Source organism: Tinamus guttatus, unplaced genomic scaffold (assembly GCF_059628265.1).
Source record: "Tinamus guttatus ecotype Peru unplaced genomic scaffold, ASM5962826v1 Tinamus_guttatus_pri_ptg000222l, whole genome shotgun sequence".
In the NCBI taxonomy this organism is placed as follows: Eukaryota; Metazoa; Chordata; class Aves; order Tinamiformes; family Tinamidae; genus Tinamus; species Tinamus guttatus.
This window is the reverse complement of record NW_028288756.1, coordinates 250,321-272,679: the sequence shown is the minus strand read 5'-3', so window position 1 is coordinate 272,679 and position 22,359 is coordinate 250,321. Positions and strand designations below refer to the sequence as shown.

Here is a 22,359-nt window from a genome sequence, read left to right as displayed (position 1 = left end):
ATTATAATCCCTACATTATTGAGTCAAATTATGACCCAAGAATTGCACTGGGGTCTTCCAATCATTTCATGAATAAGAAATTTGTAGTGATCATACATCTGGAAATTGAGTCGCTGCTTTTATTTAAGTGCATGGATCTGATCACAGTTAAGATGGGAAAATAAAGTAATGGTGTACTCAGTTGCCTGTAAGTCTCAACCAATGCACCAGTTCCCCCTATTGCTAGAAGCAGGTGGGCAATTGTATGAAAGGACTTGAAACAAAGGATTTGGGAAAAAGAGATAGATTGTTGTTACTTTTTTTTTAAAGCCTGCTTCTGTTCAAATATTTCAGCTTTTTATTTACAGACTGAAGCTGGAAGGAGCTGCAATCACTTCTCAAGAGTCAAGGAACATCAGCATCCAGCAGAGAAGAGCTCCTTGCCTTTTGTATTGTTTTTTTATTCCTCTCCTCTCTGTTTTAGAGGACAAAAATCCCCTCTCCTCTTCAAATTACAGATTTTTTTTTCCCTTTTTTTTTTTGGTCTCAGCCTCTGTGTTGGATTTAAAGCACCAATCTATTAAGAAAAGTAATCCCACAAGTTGGGAGAAGTAAGGAAAGAAGTAAGGAAGTGCTGTGAGGTCAAGCTTTCAAAAACACCCTTAATCATGCCTCACATTGCATGTGTAAAAAAAATGTGCGTATGAAAATGCACGTACTGATTAGCTCAGAAGTAGAAATTGGGAAGAGATTTCTGTAGCCGTAATTTCAGCTACACCACTGTTTATTTGGACACCCAGAAGAAGGAGCTGTCAGGGATCTTTGTTGACATCTCCTGCAAATTACTTTAGAAAACTGCTGAGCCAGTGTGAGAGAATTGCTCAAGAAAGGGGAAACTAGAGAAAAACTACGGCCTAACAAAAGATATGACATTACAGAGGCTTCCTCGAGGTGAGAGGCAGTTGCCGCATCCAGGATGGTTGGTATGTGTGGAATCTACTTCTCCACGATTCCCTTGGCAACACAATCTGCCCTCCTAGCACACATTAATAAGAGTAAACGAAGAGTGGAGCAGAGTGGAGACACCATGGCCAAACTTTGTGGCACCTGGTCGTACCTTGCAGCTGACGAGCCACATAGTGTGTCTGGTGCTGGGCCGACAATGGTGGCAGATCAGTCCCTTCTGATGGACTTTGCTCAGACTTCTCCTTCTGTTTGTGAACCCAGTACTGCCAGAGTTGGGCCTATAGCTGATCATCCTATTTGTGAATTCGATTTGCTGTTTTGAAGGCAATTGGATTTACAGTCAACAGACTGTGAATCCGGCAAAGCCAGAGACGGGCCTATAGTTACCACAGTGTATGGAATCCCTACTAAGAGTTGGGTCCAGCCCCAGTCCCTCTAACTTTTGAGGATCAACTGCACAAATGCCCACAGTAAAGCTAGTAATTGGTGGATCAATTGCCAACAACAGACACAGTGGATGTTCCATTGCTTGGTGCCTCAAATTAAGATTCAAATCTTTTCTAAGAGGTGTCTTTTTGTCTAATACAAGCCATAAACTTCAAAATGAAGGCAGCTGTGTGATGTACATTGGCTGCCCACATGCAGAACCACATGCAGAATTGGATGTTCAAGACTTTATACAATCTTTAAACTGCCCTCATACGGATATGAATAGCTTTCAATTGAATTATCTGGAACAGCATCTGCATGAAGTCTCAGATACAGCATTTGACTATCGTGAACACAGTGATTACATTCTGGGCAAAGAAACCCATTAAAGTAGGCATCAGTACTATAAAAAAGAAGTTGAGAATGATACAAAACTTGTAAACTCAGCACATTCTGTTCCTTTGCTTCACAACTACCATGGTTTCCCTCTACCCCCAGGCCCCCTTCAAGAGGTTTGAAATACTAAAACACCCAAATCTTCTGGACACAGCAGTGTACTCTTCAGGTGTGCAATCCCAGTTTTACGGCTTAAAACAAAAGTATTTCCTGATTTTGAAGTTATTATGCCAATCTACTGGCAAGAAATTTATGACTCTGCTTCAGCAGAGTCAAGAACTCCATATAGCTGCAAGACTTCGGCGAGATGCGTTAGACTGCTCTGCTGAATTAACCCTCATAACACCTTCTTCCTCCATAGAAGAGCTCATGCAATAACTTTGCTGATCACACAATAGCATTTGAACATAGGAGACATGTTAAACACTTTTTCTTCCTACAGATATTTGAAATTAGTATTTTATTATTTCAAACAAGACATTAAAACCAGGAAGAATAATCCCACAACTTTTCATAAAAATTAAAAGGACTTAAAAACAAACCTCAGCAGAGAAAAAACAAAACAAAACACTTGCAGTTAAAACCAAACTGAAGAATGTTCTCTATATACACACTTTTTTAAGGAGAGGTTAAGATTTTGTATTTGATACCAACAGGCACCCTTCATTCATCATCAGCAAGAAAGTAGGTTGGGTCTCCGTAGGCCACAGTCAGAGTTATTAAGTAAGTAAATATGCCACTGCTTCCATGCCCTCCTTTTATTTCCTTGCTTCTTCAGTCTCATCTGGCTCTCTCTCTTGGTGCTCTCTTTCCCACCTCATTTCTTTCAACTCTTGTCTGTATTTCCGTTCAATGAACCGTTTCTGATGGGCCATCTGGGGAAAGTTATCTGACACAAGAAGAAATATTTTACATTAATAAACAAACTGGTAACACAGAGAAAGGCTCAGCTCTTATTTTACTTTTTAGCTTTGATAAGGTTACAAGTTTGGCGGGGGAATAAGGTTTTCGTCATTTTTTCTCATTTACAGTGGTCCATTCTAACAGTGATCCTAGGTTCATTGTTGTAAGACTTTAGTTTCTAGATGATTTTCACTTCTGTTTCTCCCGCTACAAAGTGCTGCCAAATTAATACTCTTAAAAGCACAAATACAAAATTCTGTTACAGCAACGTGGCCAGGCGTAACCTAGATCTGACATTCTGTTCCCTTAGCAACAAGTGCTCAATACTAAAAACTGAATGTGAGATTACTTTCAATGATCTGTCAAGGTTTCTCCCCTTGCTCCCACTCCAAAAAGAAGGAACTGCTGGTTTCAAGCACCATGCAGATGTTCCCATTATCATCACTGTTCTAGGCCATGCAAAACCTTACACTATGGCAGGGTTCCTAGTGGTGTTAGAATAGGGTTGAAGAATGGATTGCAGTAAAATCCATTCTTGAAAAATTATGGCTCAACTACAAACTAGTATGAAGACTTATCTAGCACAATCTAGGCATGTGCATGACTGAAGTCGAAAAACCAACTCGGACAAAGCTGAAGAAACAGCTAAGGGAGAGTGACCATTCTGATTTCAGAGGTCTGGCCATGTGCTCTTATCTAGGCACATGAGCTAGAACTGAGCCTATAAAATCAGCTTGTATCAGTGGGCTGAACTGCTCTTTGTTAATTGCACTGCCCCCAGGATACAGTATTTTCTGCATGTGAAGGTGCTGCAGACCTGCACCCTCCATCCACTCAGAAACCAAAGAAACGTCAGAGTACGCAGCAAGCTGCAACGAGTGGCTAATCCTGCTGGGATCACATGGCAGTAGAGTGCTAGGATCAGCACTGCCTGCCCCTCTGTGTCCAAGATGAATGCAAAAAGTCACTGTAGTGACCTTTAAAGTCATAAACAAGCCTGGGATTTGTCTCAGCAAAAGACTGCTCCTCTCTGCAGTTAGTTACCAAGAGCAAATTGATGGGAGCCCCTCGACACCAAGGCAGACTGGGGCTCTGGGGGATGCTGTTCCCCAGGAGAATTCTCCTTTCTGCTCCCAGGCAGTATAGATTTGTTCAGATGAAGTCAACAGTGCAGAAGCCTTAGAGTTCCTATTATAGTAAAATGACTTTCCACTTCTGTGTTTTATTGGCGAGTGAAATTTGTGCTTTTATTATGTACTACATGAATAAAAGGTTTATCCATCAGTTACTCAGAACTTGGGCATCGGAAGATTTATTTATGTAAAATAGAAAACAACTTAAGGAAAGGCAAATTGTTTTTAAATTGCTGTTGTTTTTTAAAACTCCAGTGCTTTGTGTTTAATGGAGTTCTGGGAGATTTTGTTGCTCATGTGTGCCATAAAGTGAAAACAGTATTTTCTGCACAGTGCCTATAACATAATTCCTTAAAAAATCTGCTTGGTAGCAACCTGCTTGTTAATAATCCTTTTTATGACTTGGAGAAGGAAATTTATTCAATAAAATCAGAGTTACTGGATGTATAAACAAGTACAGGAAAATGACTTTTGCTTGAAATTAACTACTTTATTAAAATAAATGAATAAAAAATAAATTCCCCCCTCCCACTTCATTTAAAAGATACACACACACGAGAAGGTGCCCAAAAGGGTTATGGAGTCTCCACCCCTAAAAATAATCAAACTTGACTGAAGAAGCCCTGAAGCAGCACAACCCAACTTCAAAGTTGGCTCTGCGTTGAGGGGTGGTGCTCCTCCCAACCTAAATTGGGAAGCAACTATAGACACTGCATTGTTTTCTGCAAGTTTTAAGGCTTGGAATTTCAGAATGCAGAGGCTTTGGATTAAAATTTTCTGGCATCTGAGGAGCTGCAGGTGTTTCCTTTCAGTGAAATGCAAAAACTGACTTCCCCTAGTTCTCCTGCACAGAGAACTGCTGTTGCACAAAACACATTATGTATTTACTAACAGTACCTGCACAGCTGGCATTTTAACTAGACTGACTAGTTTCCTCTCTGAGATGCCCTTGCAATGAAAAGTTGCTCCACACTGCATTTTCTGTGCATAAATTTGAAAGAAGTAAACAAAGATGTCTGGATGCTCAGGTGATATAAACTGCTGTTAACAGATTAGTATTGACCTAAATGGGGCTGAGGATCTGCATGTTGGTCTTTAGTCTAATCTCTTGCATAATCCAAAAGTCAAATTTCATTTCCTTTTCCCCGAAGCAGAGCATGAGACAAGCTCACTATATGAGATGGAGCAGGCTGATGCCATTACATATTCAAAACACTGAAAATCTCAATGAGACTTTATTGCACAAGGTTCCCTTTAAGTTCCTGTCTCTGCTTGAGATCAAAAACTTTCATGAAAAATATACCTGTTATTAGTATACTAACTCCACTTTTTACAGAGTTGCCTAGAAAGCATTAATAGGCAAACCTGTTGCTTAAAAGCTGACAGCATTCAGTATATATGCTGTTTTTCAGTGTATATGCTCTATTTTTCGTCCCCAAAAAACCCACACTTCACCCTATTAAAGTCTAAGGAAGTAAAATATAAATAATTTTCTTTGTTGCCCAAGCAAGTATCTTACATTTTTCAAGTGCATCCATTGCAGCTCCCATTTCTGCTTGCTGAATACTGTCAAAGCCAAACAAAAACATGTTACATTACATCTAGGTTACACAGAATAAATCACAATTTCCAAGAAAATGAAGCACTGTCTACTCCTCTGTAATAAAGTTTTTCAGATAATCACTAGCCAGTAATTCCCATGGTGTACACAATATATCAACCTTTCTACAAATATGCAAGCAATAGCACTACAACTCCAGTATAATATTTTTAAACTTAGATCAATAACATTAATAGAATATTCTAGTTCATTCTTCCCTATTGAAGCACTTACTTTGATTTGGGAGAAGAAAAAAGGAACAACATCAGAGGTGTGAATGCCATAAAACTAATGACATTTTTTATTTTGTACCGCAAAATAAAATTAGGTACTTTGGCTTCACAGTGTAAGTTTTTGTAACTTCATAAACTATCCCAGAATATTCACTTTTTTATTTACATGGCTAAAATCACAGCCTTTCACCATTCCCTTTCCAGCTTAATTTGGACCATAACTTAGCAGCAAAACTAATGCTAAAATCATTATTATTGGAGGCTGTTCTGTAGTTTCCATTCTGTGAATCACAACAGGTCAGGATTGCTCGCCAAGTTGTCAGTAGGTTCACATGTATAATTATGTGCCTAAACGTATATGGATATTGAACCTTCAGGTATAAATTAGAATAATTTAAATATAAATGATTTATATTTATAATAATATACATTTGAGCCAGAAACTTGAGAAATGCTCTGAAGTTTGCCTTTTTTGAGGCCAATTGGATACTTATCTACCTTCACGGCTGGTAATTCTGGATACTTCCTGAGTTGAATAAACTTTAATACTATGCCATCAATTTTTCACAGTACCTTGGGCCTTTACCACATCCTATTCTTTCGCCTTTGAAATAAACAGCTACTGTATAGGTCCTGGCATGAGAAGGTCCAACGGTTTGCAGAGTCCTGAAATAAGACAGACATGATTTATTCAAGCGGGAAGTATTAAAAAAAATGAATCTGTCAGTGGCACATACATCAGCAGCCTTCAGTCTGATCAATACACATAGTGGCACTAGAACAGAAATGGAGGAGAGACTGAAAGATGGCTGTATAAATGTCCTTAGCCCACAGACTGCTAGTAGAGTGCACAATTAAAAGGAGTAATTTACACAAAATGGATCTTTCTTTATAGTGCATTTACTTACTCTTTCAAGCTCACTGAGGAGTACCGTATGAAAATCAAAACTTCAGCCTACAGGCCAAAAAGTGTACTGTGCACAAAGTGCTGAAACACTGTGAATACACTTGTAATAAAATCATTTAAAAAACACAGAGCTGTGCAGTTGCAAATAATCATACCAACAAGCTGACGGGCACCAAAAATTTTTAAGCTCCAAGAGCGGAATGTTTAGCAAGTTTTAAGTCTTTGGTATTAGCAGTGGGGGGTCCTCTACACAGCAAGATACCAGGGAACATAGGAATTTTCCTTCAACTTTGAAGATACAGTTTCTGTCACTTAAAGAACCTTTCCATTTGAGTGAAAGTCTAGGATATGCATTGACAATCATCTCAAGGGGAAAAGGATAATTCCCTTGGCATGCGATGAATTTGCTTCTTCTGCTGTCCCATCCCTCTGTTGCTAATCTCTCCCCACTGTCAGCTTGATTTCTGTCCACTACTTTTTTTTCCACTGAGGAAAGCGCAGCAATTTCACATCAATTTTTAAAGTATCTGACTACAATATACCACAAGTGAAGAATGGAAATACAGAAGCGAACAAGTAAAACCACCCCAAATTCCAAAGCTAAACTACCGAGTGCAGTGCAACAGATAGCCCCAAGGGAAGAAATTTAACAAGGTAATAGTAAGATAACAGCCTCAGAATAACTCTAAGCTGTACTGAAATAAAAAAATCGATTTATCACAGCAAAACAAAACAAACATTTGGTACTCGATAGTCGGGGGGTTTTACAAGAATCAGGAGACATTTCTTTTGTATTAATCTTCTTCATTCAAGATAAAAGGGAAACCCTCAGAGAAACTGAGGAGCCACACTGGCAGGCCACCAGCTACCATGTTAAAATGGTCATATTTCTGAAGTGTACTGTTTCTCACTATAATTTGCTGCTACATTTTGTTAAAAACTTTAATTTAGTAAATGTGACAAACGCTCTTAAGATTTTAATTCCTCCTATATATTTCATAGAGCAATCCCAACGCAAGTCCTAAACATTCACAGCCTTTCTCTTCTCCTGGGTGGTTAACATTGTACCCTTCCTTACATGCATCAAATAGATGTGGGTTTGGCATAAATTTAAATTTATATCAATTTAAAAGTTTGTTACTGTCTCATTAAACTAACTGTTATGTACTGATCAAATTGAAAGAATGCAGATTTGTCCCACCCCAGTCTCAGGTATTTAACCAAGGTGCCCAAGTCAAGAAATTTCTGGCCCTGAGCAATTATACTCCTATGCAGGAGGACAGATGTGGGCTGAAATGCATGACCAAATCCTGCTCTGACCCTCAGATGTTCCCAGCTCTTTCTTCATTAGAACTGAAGCCTACAGTCAGGAGGTCTACCACATTATTTTTGGTTACACCAGAGGTAAAGAAAGTTCACGGTATTACTAGAAACAGAATGAGGGTGTCTTGACTTTGTATCTGAATGGCCACTGCCCTTGTTCTATTCATTCAAAATATTTCTACTATTTTACATAAAAAGAAGAAAAAAAACAACAGTACGATGCCAATGAACACTGAACACACTTCTTTTCCCTCAGTATGTAAAAGGTAAAATTCTTATTGATTCCTCCCTACAATGGCTTAAAAAGTAGAAAGCTCAGAAAACATTGGATTAACAATTGTCATTTACAGACAAGAAGAGACTAAACAGCTTGTACTACAGAGATAAAAAAGGCCAAAGTTCAGGAAAAAATGTTGAGCATTTGATCACATCTTCCTTCGTGCAAAAGAAAGACCGATAATTAGCTTGTATCCATAAGGCACCGTTTCTTACTTGTAAAGAGGAATGTCTGGCTCTTTTCCTTCAGTCCTGAGAGTCAAGCAGCACTGCTGAAGTTGAGATTTGGGGTCATTCCAATCTTGATTTAAAATAAACTCCTGTAAGGTGTTCACAAAGATGCTTTTATGGTTGCATTTGTGTTAAGACTCCAAAACAGAATGGCATATATTAAAAGCACAAAAGCGTTAAAAAAGTAGGAATCTTATTTATAAGGCATAAGTATAAAGGTCTTACCTTTAAACGTGGAAAAAAACATACATTCATGAAAGTGTGCACATATTCCAAATCCTTATCAATATACAGGGCAGCAATAAAGGCTGAGAGGGAGGAAAAAAAGTACTGTCACTCATTCAAGAACAATGTTAATAGCTTTCCCTTTTAGAAAAAGTATCTTTGAGTACTCTAAAACCATATTCAGTGAAGTTTCACAGCAGTGATCTGATGAGGTATTATTATCCTGCACAAGCGGGAAAAAACAAAGTTGACCAAGAGATTGACTTACTCAAATTCACTTAGTCATTCAAAGAGTCAGAAACAACAGCTCCTAATCCCACATTTAGCCAGCAGACCATGACTACTTTGAAATAAATCACTACTGGGTACCATAAAAATGCTTTAGATATAAATCACTCCTGTTTGTGTGCAATTTCCATTTACTAAGAGGATTTGGCAAAAGCCAAGGGGTCTGAATGGCTGACAAAATATATCAGAATATACAGGATACGGATTAACTTTCTTTGCACAGTATTTATTACTATTTCACTTTCTTTGGAAAGACAGTACCACACACTTTCACAAATGGAGTAAAAGTCCATTTAATTTTCAGGTGGCTTTCCCTCCTTTGGAACTGCCATTTTGAAGCCTTTTTCTAGAACGTAGTTAAATCAACCACAAAAATATTCATTGAATGAAGAAAATACTTTATCTTCTAACAGAAAAGAATATAGATCGAAACTGCCAATAAACAGCTTGATTGAGGTAACAAGTTTTAACTTTTTGAGATATAGCTTTGATCTGATCTTCACAACCCCCCCATTTCTAAACCTGCAATATCATACATGCAATTATACCTTCTTCAAGCGTGCTTACTGTGCCTGCAAAAATGTAGGCTAGTGCTCAAAAATCTGACCTGCATATAATTTGGCATAATTTGGTTTAAAATTTGAATGTGCATCTTTAATAACAACTTGGGAAATTTCTGAGGGCTTTCTTAAACAAGCCCTGAAGAAAAGAAAGTTGCTGAGTACAAAGTGGCTATAAGCACAAGAACTCACATTCCAAGAGATCAGCCAAAGTCTTAGTCCGAAGAGCTACAGGTCTCTTTGTCTTGTCATTAGTGATGGCAAATTCTTGCATGCCCAGCTCTTCTGCCACTTTGGCTTGAGTCCTGTTGTTTACCAGAGAACTTCTCAACAGCTGCAACAAAAGGAAGTTTCACCAAATGGTAAAAATTATCAATACTAAAATCCAAAACTCAAGGAGGGCTGGGGGCAAAAAAGTTATTTATCCTTGCTGCCTCTCTCTTCTTTCTCAAATCTCATATGCTATATGATTTACACATAGGCACAAACATGAACACTCATTCTCCCGCTATTTTTTATTTCTGTTTCACATCTTCTCCCCAGTTTTTTCTTCTATGCATTGTTCCTATTAGTCTTGCATTATACATGCTTCCTTATGAATTTCTTTGCAATCAAACACTACTGTCTGTTCACCACTCCAATACTTTTTAACTCATCTGCAGTTTTCTGGTGAAACACATGAAGTTATACGTTTTTCCACATAAGCACAGAGTATTCTAGAACCTACAGAGCAGTTCCCAGAGTTGATCAAATAAGAAACAAACACTCAATAATTAAATACACTCTGAATTGAGACAATCCAGTCTTTGAGAGACACCAAATGAAGAAGCTGTTGCAATCATTTGGGCAGAGCACAGCTGGACAGCCAACACACACTGTTACACTGCTCTCCTGAAGGCAGCATGGCCGAGCATGGGTATGCACCTCAAAGATGATCTGTCTCTAAAAACTTCAGTGCATGTTAAAGTCTAGGATACCTGATGTCCAGCACAGTCCCCTGAGATGCTTAAGGTTGGCTGTATGTAGACTGCTTAAATATAGAATCCAAAGACCTTTCTCGTACAGCTATAAGGAGTATTTGGGGATTTCAGGTTTTCATTCAATTTTCTAATCTCCTGGTTAGGGTGTTTTTTTTTTTTTTTTTTGATTTAAATGAAATGGTATAATTTAAAGATTTGGGGCTATTCTGGGAGGTAGGATGGGGTGTGGGGAAGAATATTTCTCTTTGCAGTGCTTATATATAATCTAGAGTTGCAAAGTAGTAGTGCCTATTTTTCCCTCTTTGTCTCCCATGTCACATTTGCTCTGCTTATTAGATACAAGTTATATGCTACCTGGCTCCAGCATGTCAACTGAGCTTATGAAAATCAAGATTTATTCCCTGTACTTGATACTTCATCTCTGACAACAGATAAATAAAGAACAGTACGTTCCTAATTTGTTTGGCAATGATATATGAAGCAGATGCATCTTGATCTTCATAAACTACGCAGACTGCAGAAAGAGGAGGATTATTACCTGCCTTCCTAACTTCTGCTCAAAATCATCTTCCTACTTGTTGTTTTCCAAAATTCTTCCTTTCTGTGTCCTTCAGATGAACAATAAATACATTCCTCAGACAAATCCTAACTACGATACGCAACTTAGAAGACAAAATTGCAGTCCCATATGAGAAAAAACAGTTTCCTGCAAAGGGAGAAGGAGGATCATCTTTGTTGCATTTGCCAAGCATCTATTATGTTTGGCAAGGAAGGGAGGTGATCCTGCCCCTCTCAAGGTCGAGGGAGAGGATCCTGCCTCTCTACTCAGCCCTGGTGAGGCCACATCTGGAGTATTGTGTCCAGTTCTGGGCTCCACAGGACAAGAGGGATGTGGAGCTGCTGGAGAGAGTCCAGCACAGGGCTACAAGGATGATCAGGGGCCTGGAACATCTGCCCTACGAGGAGAGGCTGAGGGAGCTGGGCCTGTTCAGCCTGGAGAAGAGAAGGCTGAGAGGGGACCTGATCAGTGTCTATAAGTACCTCAAGGGAGGGAGTGAGGAGGATGGTGCTGGTCTCTTTTCAGTGGTGGCCACCGACAGAACTAGAGGAAACGGCCGGAAACTGAAGCATCAAAAGTTCCACAGGAACTTAAGGAAAAATTTTTTAACAGTGAGGGTGACAGAGCACTGGAACAGGCTGCCAAGAGAGGTTGTGGAGTCTCCTTCTCTGGAGAGCTTCAAAACCCGCTTGGACGCAGTCCTGTGCCACGTGCTCTAGGTGACTCTGTGTGTGCAGGGGGGTTGGACTAGATGACCTCCAGAGGTCCCTTCCAACCTTAAGCATTCTATGATTATGACAGAACCCTTAGTTATGATTAGTACAACAGTAAAATTAATAAAGAGTAACATGTACATTGACACGAACCTGAGGATGGAAAGAACTAGATATCCATCTAACACTCTGGTTCTCAACCTCTTCCGTATTATAAATTGTCTCTGCTACAAATGGGATGCAGTAGCAAACCCAATTACCTTTAGCAGTTATGAAGAGGACGGAGTATCTGTCCCTTCCCAACAATTTTTGGGGAGCTAGTCTCCATCCCAACAATACACAGCCTGTACCATTACAGATGCTGTAACTCAGGACATAAGCTCGAGTTGAGCCTAACTCCAGCTATTAAGGAATTACTTCTATTCTTCCAGGTTCCATTGCTACCTACGACCGAAGCATAAGTCAAAACTAGGAAAGTTGTATCTATCATCTATTGAGAGCCAACCAAATTCCATTTTCTTTTTCTGACAGATCATTTGGCTAGCTCAAAACATGCACATGAGTTAAATTTCCAGACATCTCTTCATAGAAGAAAAAAAAAATCACTAATTCACTAATCACTTGACAATGAGAAGCCATTGTAATACTAGTCAAGTGAAATTTTCTCATCCTTGACCAAAATTGTCCTCAGCCCTACACACACAATTTAGCTGATGCTCTGTTACTACTTCAAATATAAGGATGTCCCTAGATGGAAGGCAAGAGAGCTCAATGTTTGTTGCTTCTCTTCAAGCCCTACATCATCAGTCTCCCTCTCCCTCATGTGCTTCATCTCATTTGTCCTCAAAGTTAAAGCATTCAGAAACAATTCTTGTTTTCATTGCATGAGCATCCCTAGAATTTAAATTGTATTCCAGGCATTTTTTTACTTCTCTGAATTTTTATGCATCCTCAATGTACATTCTGTGTCCAAACTTTATAGTTTTGCCTGCAAACTTGGACAACATGCAACTCGTTCCACTTGCCAAGTCATTTAAAGCAATTAATACCAACATTTTATACTCTTCCTGCCAGATTATTCTTGAAAAATTTATCATACTATAACAACACTGATGATTACATTTTTAAGTCACCTGCAAAAGAAAAAAAAAGGCAATCTTGGATTTCTGCCTCATGTTTCTCCACAAGCAAAAAGCGGTGTGAGAAGTTTCTGCCCCCTTCCCTTCCATTTTAACTTTAAAAATGCTGCAGAAAAATACATGCAAATGAAATGGAATTTAAAAACTAGTGAAGAAAAATTCATGTTACTTTTATTCAGAGCATATAATTTTTGTTTCTTGTAAACAGATTTAGCCCTAGACACCTAAGAAGCATTTTCTTGAAAACACAGTATGTTAGAGACTTTGCATCACCCTCACTTTATTGCTTTGAGAAAAATCACTCCCAATAGGTAAGAAATATAAAAAACTACTTCCTAATTTTAACTAAGGGACTTGATTTATATTCCCGATACTTCTAGACTTTTTTCATTCTAATCAAGATTATAAAACTAAGAAAATTGAGTAAGTCTAAGAAAATTCTTCTTCACAAATTAACCCTAAACTATCTAGCTGCACTGCTTAATGTAATTAATTTCTCTTGGCAAAAAAAAAAAAAAAAAAAAAAAACAACCATGTAGCACCATTCTATGCTTAAAACACTAAACTGCTGAAAGATTCACAAATAGAGTTGTTAGAGACTGGGGGAAAGATGCTGAAAGGCTACTGGAACCAACAACAGATGACCACAACAGTACTAAAAATAAAGTCAAAAGTTACCATAGTCACTCTGCATTGAAGATAGTGGGCAAATCACAGTACAATAGATTGTAAAATATCAATCTTATCGGGAAGGAAACCCCCTTCTGGTGCACAGACTAATAGTTATGGATAGATTAAAAAAAAAAAAAAGTGAGATGCTTATTTAAATCAGTGCTTTAAAACATTTGTCTTTAAACAAGGACTAGTCTTATCTCAAGTTCACCACTGGCCTCATTAAAACTATTGATCCATTTCACAAACAGAACAAAAATTACTGCACTGGACTCATAAATCACCATTTTGTATTCACTGTAGGACTCATGTCTTAAAATTAACAGAGCCTTATTAAGAACAGAGGTTGCTGAGGCTTCTTTTATTAATCAAATTCAGAATAATTCACTAGCTCCTTCCATAATTTCAGTTTCATCCCACACTTGTTCTACTAGAGAGAATGATTGATGGCAGTCTCACCGTTAAGTGCCCTTCATGATGATCAGGGAAATGTATGAATAAATACTCTGTGGCTACCAACTGCATTATGGAGTCACCCAGGAATTCCATCCTCTGATTGTGGCCTCTGAAAAATGAGACATCAGTGCAGCAAAATCAATAAGCACTCAGGAAGGGAAAAAACAAAACCAGCATGCACACACAAATTGAAATAAAGAGTGATCTGATAGTGAGCCTTGCTCATTTTTAAACACATTTAAGATAATTTTCTACTGTTAACCAGATGAGATGAAAACACTGCTCACTACTGTCGTAACACTGATTTTCAAGAAAACACAGATCAGAGAAGCTAAACACAATTATTGGATCACAGATGTGGGACTAATTGAAAAAGAGCAAGTTGACATCAGGTTTGTAACGGCATGTTATTCTCTGCAATTCCTTGTGAGCAAGTGAACTAATGAATGCAAAGACTCCAGTGGAGAAAAACGTCTGTCCATTTCTTAGAAGCAAAACGATCAGGGTTTAAACCCACAAGAGATCCTGGACTGGATCCATGGGTTATCCATTGGTATAACACTACCATTTCCTTTAAAATGGGACCTAACAGATATTGTTAGGGACTAAAAGCCTGCTGTGTTAGGTACTGCACAAACCACAGAATGCAAGAGCTGAAGAACATGGCTTCTTTCCTCTTCTCAAACTGTACCTTCAAATACATTTCACTACAGGGCGAACGACGGAGCCTCCAAGGCCTTGAAGCAAGAAGCTCAGGAGATACACCAGGATGTCTTTATCGCATCCCTTAAATGCATTCTCAAAGTATTCACCACTGACTACTGTGCACAGGATACTGAGCCACGTGGGCTTGCACACAGAGCTGTTCTCCTCTTTTATGGAGAACACAGATAACAGCCCTAATTTTTATTCATTTTTTATGCAGAACAATTCATGATATTAACAGAAAGACCAGCAGAACTGCAGAAAGGCAATTGCTCCTTTATACTCACAGAGTCAGATGGTTAAAACCCACAGTCCTCAGGGTGAATGCACGTGCTAGTAGCCGAACATGAGTAAAAATGACTCCAATTGCCTCCTCAAACTCTGTGAGCTTCTGAAGAACTGGGGAGGTCTCAATGAGCTGCCTGTCAGTAATGGACTCTTGCAGCTGTAAATGAGATTAAGTGCAAATAATGACAAACAGATAACTACCAATTTCCAAAATTTTAAGGGAAAAGCAAACCTTTTGTAAGCCAAGGACAAAGAATAGAGTGAACAAGTTGTTCTGTGAACAGGTGAACTGAGAAAACAGTTTCCAGTGGCTTTGTGTCTTGGATAATTATCACTTGTCAAAAAGATGTGAGCACTAATGAAAGCTTTCTTTAACAGTTGAGGTATTTATAATGTGTTGCTTATATGGTCCTATCTGCATATGGATAACATGGGATACTTATTTTCACAAAACATGTAAAATTTTATGTATCTTTGAGATCTTTAATATTACCAGACTGCTAGAATTTGAGCAACAGACTCAGAACCAGTTGAATCAACAAAGCATCAAGATGGAGACAAAAAGAACTCACAGCCCTCCAGGTCTCCCTCTTTCCTTCAGTATCAAAAAGATACTAATAATTAGCAAAGTTCAAAATGGCACAATAACTTCAGAAAATGAAAAGTTCGATTTAAATCAGACCAGAAGTCCTTCCAGCCCTGAATATATTGTATCTGTTCTTTTCAGTTACTTGTCTGGCACACTCTTGATCGCTAAATGGCTTTCTGGAGCTAGGAAAAGACTCAGGCATTTCCTTCAGCCACTCTGTGCCTCTCTCTCATATAGCAATGCTTCAAAAGAGGAATCACCCACACCCAAATGCCTCAAGGAAAAGTAAGACAGGGCAACATATTAAGGACGTTCCTGGGCATCCTCCAGCTACTGTTAGATCAGGACTTCTTGACTCTGATGCTGTTTAAATGTACGTAGCCCTCATGGGGCTGTGGAAGGCCAGTCTTCCTCCACAACCTCACTTCTGATGTATTCAGTGGTATGTTCCACAGATCTACCACTTCCCTAAGGAAAAAAAGGACCTTCTTGATTCTTTTGAACTTGGAACTCTTTGGTTCCTCCTCAACACCTCCTACTGCACTGGAAGAGACAGAGGAGAATTATCTCACTGCTCATTCACTCTTGTTTTGGAGATCTCTATTCCAGGCCCTCCCTCTCTACCACCTCTTTCCTAGAGGATTTACCTACTTGCCTTTCTTCAATAAGAATCTGTTCCTTATTTTTGATTTAGGTTGGTGCTTTTCTATTTTTTTTCCTTCCGCTCATCCATCTTTTTAGTTTTACTTTTCAACACACGGGGCAGAACAGCACATTCCAGGTGTGCACAAGCCACAGCTTTTTGTAAAGTGACACTAGGATCTTTTTTGTTCTATTCTCTAACCCTTTTATAACAATTAGTAAGGTTTAGTTTGCCTTTTTTCTTCAAACACTGAGCCTTCAGCTGACAGCTGAATACCCAAACCCATCCCCAAATCCCACTCTCAAGTGTAAATGCTCAGTTCATAGTTCCCCTGCTTGTGAAGCCAGGAGTGTTTTTCACTTCTCCATGTGCAGCCCTTTGTATTTACCTACATGAACCTCCAGCTGTGTTCATACTGCCTTTTCAGCCACTGTCTTGTAGCTGGGTCACAATTCTTCAGCTTGCTGTTGTCCCTACGAACCTGGGTGATTTGGTATTGTCAATGTGCTGCCACCACCACACTCATCTCCCTCTCTCAACTCTAAGTTACTGATGTGAACAGAACATGATTTCCTTGGGAAACTCGCTGTAAGAAAAGGCCATTTCAGTCCTGTCCTCTGTCTTTGGTATTTCAGCTATTCCTCTAAATCTATGCAAAAAGTGTCACTCTTCACTGGGATGTTTATTTATGTAGCTATTTATTTAATTGCCTCAAGTCTTTGGTGCGTAGGTTGTCAAAAGCCTTTTAGGAAACCCAACAGACAAAGGCATCTGCATCACCATGTTTTATTTTTTTTTGTCTCCTCTAAGCTCTCCTATCAGTACTTGCCTTTCCAAAAGTCATGTGATTGTTTCCAGAGAAATTACATTTACCCAGGTGTCCACTAATTATTTTATTTATCGCTGTTTCATCTGATTCCCTGCCACAAAATGACAAGTTTATAGAGTCAGTTCTATATATCCCACCCAGAGCTACACTGCTTAACTGGCATTTTATTTGCCACATTGTTACAGTCACATTCAATACTTTTAAAAATATCATTTTTCAGGTTAGCACTTTCTGATGGCAAAACTGGGCAGCTTGTGTTTCCCCTACTGGCAAGCAGAGAGTTAGGAGGGCATCTGGACCATAGAGGAAAACACATTTTCATCCCACAAAAATTAGAGGAGGAACAAGGAAGGCCTCATATACTGCCTGTCTCCAATCCAAGCACAGTCCAATCCTTCTTCATGAAAGTGGACAGAAAGAGGTTAAAAAAAAAAAAAGAAATCCAGAAGAAGAGTTTTCTTGTGTGCTTGTACCACCACTCATAACAACTGTTGCCAAGTGTGGAAAGTTCACTTTTTATTACTAAGAAACTTTCCCACTTACTCCTGTCTTACAGTGACACAGAGTTGATAGTCCAAGTGCTTCGGGCACACTGATCTGTCACTACGGGTTTTGTCCTCAGGCCCTCTCTAAAATCCGCACCAAATATTTGAAACGCTTCAGATGCAGGTCCCTGAGTGACCTTCTACCGGAAAGGATGGCTCACAAAAATTTCTAACAGGGTCAGACTGGCTCTGCACAAGACACCCGAGATTTGGCCAGACAAAAGAGGCAGTAAGAGGACCACTTCTCTCTCAGACGTGATCCTGAAAGCCTTACTAATGGACTGAACCACAACTTGCACGTAGCTCTCTCTGCACCCTTGCAGGATGCCACATCCTTGGTGTAAGCACGGGCAACAACAGTGCAGGGAGACCCCACAACTTGCTCAGGGTCTCCACCAGAATTCAGTCATGGAGCCAAGACGTGGAATCAACTCTGACAACTTCCAGGATCATAAGCTAACCTAGTGTGAACCACTTGTGGCTTTCACAAATAAACAGAGGATAAGTTATCTTTCAGACACGTCCACATTTTCAGCTTTCGCCTGCAATTAAAGCTACTGGAATCAATGAAACCACTCTGCTGTAACCAGGCAAATACTTAGCATTACCCTCTTAAGTCATTTAGGTAGTGTGACTTCCTATAATTAACATATAGGTCTTGTTTCCAGGTCAACAAATAGCGACCCAAGACCGTTTCTGTGCCCTCTTTGTTCCAGCTTACAGCATATACAGGGAAAGAAGCCAAAAAGTTACCTCTCCCTAGATTTATTATATGAGAAACACAACCATACATCAAACACAAGCCAAGGAAGGTGAATGATTAATCCTCAGACAGGCAGAGAATCATTATTTATATTAAAAAAAAACATAAAGGCAAATATATTCATTCCTCTGGCTACTTGTTAGTAAATTTTCTGAGATGTTGAGATGTCACTATAGCAAAAACCTAAGGAAAAGCATCCATGGAAATGAAACAGAGCTATGAAATTTATTACAGAAAGGGACACACTTACTTGGAGTGGGTGTAGTGGATAATTAAGCCATACATCCCGCAGGTCCTGCAAGCATTGAGAGACGCCTTTAATTCTCAAGGGAGTCATTTAACAAATTCCACAGTACTAAATAAAATGTCATTACTTGAAATACCGAACTATTTCAGATGCTGACTCTGCTTATTGCAAATTCAATAGTGCTGGCAAACTAATTTTTAAAATCGTGTATTTGCTGTTCAAACTGCCTGTAGTTCTCCCAATTAGCTTGTGTCAAGGAAGCAGAAAAAAATCTTGAACCAAATAAGAACTGGTTGGAGAAGAAGAAAAAAAGATTTGTTTAAGCCACAGGTCTAACACTATTCCCCGCTCCTCCTCAGTAGCAAGTTTCATTTGACCAAAAAATGAAGATTGGGAAAAAAAAAAAACATTGTACCCTTTTATTTCATATAGTCTTCCTTAAATGCAGGTAGCAAGTAAACAATAAGTTATAATATGCGACAAAATATTTTTATTTCTAATAAACCTTGTCCTTTCACAGATTCACAGGCTATAAAGAAGGAAAAGGCTATATAATTCATCCTTCAGTGGTGCCACATGCATCGCTTCGGCATTACATACTGGTTGCTTTTCTGAGCTGGCAAAACTTGTTCCCTGACCTGAAGGGCTTTTGTTCTGTTGCAGCTGGAAATGATGTGTCAAAACATGATGAAAGATGACAGGAACAAGTAATAAAAAGTGAGTGTGGCCAACTAAGAAAAGGGAGGTATGTGTAATAGCTCCCAGGTTCACAACCGAATTTGCAAAACTTACACATCAATCAGTATGAGCACAATTCTCCCTTAACTGTCCTTAACTACTCTCTGAGATAAATTCCAGTCAGCAGTGATCTAAGATATAATCTGAAAAAATGGATCAGATTTCAACTTCGCAGTTGGGTAAACACTGGATGAACTCTCCCCCTGCCCAAGATATGTATTTAGTTTTAGAAAATACACGTAGTATAGGTTTGGGGGTATTTGAAAGAGAAATCGCGCACCATTTCTGCAAAGCACATCGCTTGGATCCACAGCATACACTGTGCTCTTAGAGAGGCACTTGGATGAAAGCCTGCAGGTTTCCCGCACCTATGGGCCCTTCCCTACCTGAGCAACCAACAAAAAGCAACCCTGAGGAAATACCATATTTTTTCGTCTTGAGCTAGTGCAGTTTGCTGTCCTGAACATGCCTTGCTATGTTAAATTTCTAGGAACTAAGTGTATTCTTGCTCAATTATGATGCTTAAGAAAAATACCTTAAAATGGAAGTCAAGTAATAAAATATATAAATACCTTGTCATTAAAGAGCAAACGTCCAAATAATTGTTTGGCTTCTTCTAGGCTCCCCTCTAAATACACAGCTCCTATAGAGAGGGACCAATACATCAAAGGGAAAAAATGCATCAGTACTTAGAAAATTACTAAGCACAGAGAAGTTAAAGATCTCTGCCTACCTTCCTCACTCGCAATATATTTTTATTTTTTAAAGCATGACTTCTATGGAATCAAAACAGCAAATCTGATTTTCTGAGAAATTTAAGGCATATTAAACACTAACATAAATCAATAGTTGTAAAATTCATAGAAAAAAAGACATAATTAAATCATTGAAAGTGATATGCTGTAAGAGCAAAGTTTAAAGAAATTTCTCTAAAAATGATCTATTTCTAAAAGTGGTTTCCAGTCATCAGCTAACTATACAATATATGTGGACAGTGACAGTCATGAAAAACTTCAACAGACAATGAATAATGTTTATTTATTATGTTTCTTCAAGGACATCACATCCTGCATATAAATCTGTCAGTATTTCCTCAATATTACAATAATATGTTATCTGAGTTTGAGCTTCCTTTCCCAATATATTTTCTTTTTGAAAGCCTGCATACTCGGCCATTACTAGCCCTCCATATTGCCTTCAGTAACAAATCAGGGGAGACTTGTGCTAGCAAGTTGTATTTTTTTGTTTGTACCCACTGTATCTGTACAGACACTTTTAAAACAAAGAGCATCAACACTTTGATTCTCTAACAAAAGGGCTTCTGCAATCCTAATACCAGCCCTTGTAAGCACAGCTGTATAAAGCAAAGGGAATGCACAGCTATACGAAGAATACAGAGCAAGGGAGTCAATATTCCCAAATATAGGGAGAACACGCTCTGCCTTGCTGTGATTTTCTTTTTTCTCTCTTTCCTATTATTATTCTTTCCTCCTTACTCTCTCAGTAGGTCAACTACTCTTTTGATTCTTCGGAGAATAGCTGGCGGGTTTGTAACAGTATCTTGCCAGAGGCATGTTATGAGAGCACAGAATTTTAAGCAGGTAGTAGGCAGCCTTTTAGCTATCTTCATTGCAGGGAGAGAGCACCAGCTTTGCACAAAGGTTCCCGAGCAGGAGCTCCAGACCCCAAAGATACTTTTATTGTCCCTTCACAAACTCCCAGCTTTCAGCCGTGGCCCTGACAAAACCTTACTGCTCTATTAACCTCCTGAGCAACTTCCCACTGGAGGTTAAGCAGCAAGTCTGCTCCGTTAGCACATCTCAGCATCTGCCAGAAAGTCCTCATCATCACACCCTTGTCAGGCTGAAGTATATGAGCAAAGTCACAGATACAGATCTAGTGCTCCTCTTCTGTTTCTTTTTTATTTTTTAATTTGAGATCAAAGCACTCATGGAAAGTAAAATAGAGTTAAAAAGATGACTCTTATTTCTTGATAAGATGAAATGTAATTTGGCCCAAGGCAGAATGCACATAACTGTTGTCATCTAAGCACGCTGGGATGTATTTTCAAAGGAGAATAAAATGCTTTAGGAGCCTGTAGTATGCAAGGGCCTGAATAGGCCTAAGATACTGCTGTAGTCAATACCACATACAGTGCATTTGAATGCATATGAAGCTGAATCATTGAGATTTGTTTGGCTTGTTTCATGTATTCAATCAAATAAAGATTTATAAAAATACAGTACACAAAATACAACTTGTGTGGCTCTAAAACCATATTTCCCCTCCCACACTTCCTGCTTATTGATTATGATAAATGTGGTGAGGCGTTCCAGACTTCTCTTTCTCCAAAATAAATGCATCTACCAGCACACAGTCACTGATCAGCACTAAAGGGGCCCTCAGCTGACTTCTGAGCTGCACTCAGCTCAGAAGCACTCCTTCACCCTCAGCTACAGTTTTGGTAGCTTTATTACAGCAGCCATGGCATATTGCCATGTTTTCTCTTTGGAAGAGAAAATACAAAAACCTAAGATATTTACTGAGCAAATGTCACCTTTAATTCACAGGAAGAGAGCTGCCAGGGCAGAGAGAAAGTTGGCCGGTGGCTTAGTTAGCAGTATCTGGTGAATGCAGAAGTGACCTGCAGAACTGAAGCCTCAGGGCTAGTTTGGGACTCCACATTTTGCAGACATTTTTGTCTGTGTAAGTACTAATTACTGGAAGCAGTGAGCCTCCACTTTTGCTGTCAGACCATGGTGAATGAACCTCAGAGGATCGCCCACAGCTGGGCACAGTGACACGAGAGGTGCAGTCCTAAGGTGACATATGGAAGAGCGGTGCTATAACACCATGAAACGGGTACATCGGCGGGACATGTGAACCAGGAGACGAAAGCTGAGATTTCACTTTAATATGGTGCATTCATCACGCTACACACGACACGTACAGTAGACGGGAAGCGGGACGGGAAATTAAAGAGCTTTGCTATCCCTGCCCCTATGAACACTACCCAGCAGGCCCACGCCTGCTGCACTGAGCCA

General features: G+C 39.2%; 1 protein-coding gene across 1 annotated transcript in view; it reads right to left on the bottom strand.

The window, feature by feature from the left end:
- Positions 1–2,197: 2,197 nt before the first annotated feature.
- DROSHA (drosha ribonuclease III) overlaps positions 2,198–22,359 on the bottom strand; it is a 63,612-nt gene continuing 43,450 nt past the window's right edge. The window contains exons 22-31 of the mRNA XM_088525026.1: positions 19,888–19,958; positions 18,581–18,625; positions 14,961–15,118; positions 13,972–14,077; positions 9,642–9,783; positions 8,602–8,684; positions 8,362–8,465; positions 6,213–6,305; positions 5,326–5,372; positions 2,198–2,659 (exon numbers count right to left, since the gene is read on the bottom strand). Of these exons, the coding sequence (XP_088381152.1) occupies positions 2,529–2,659; positions 5,326–5,372; positions 6,213–6,305; positions 8,362–8,465; positions 8,602–8,684; positions 9,642–9,783; positions 13,972–14,077; positions 14,961–15,118; positions 18,581–18,625; positions 19,888–19,958 (980 nt within the window). The 3' untranslated portion in view covers positions 2,198–2,528. The remainder of the gene's footprint in view (positions 2,660–5,325; positions 5,373–6,212; positions 6,306–8,361; positions 8,466–8,601; positions 8,685–9,641; positions 9,784–13,971; positions 14,078–14,960; positions 15,119–18,580; positions 18,626–19,887; positions 19,959–22,359) is intronic.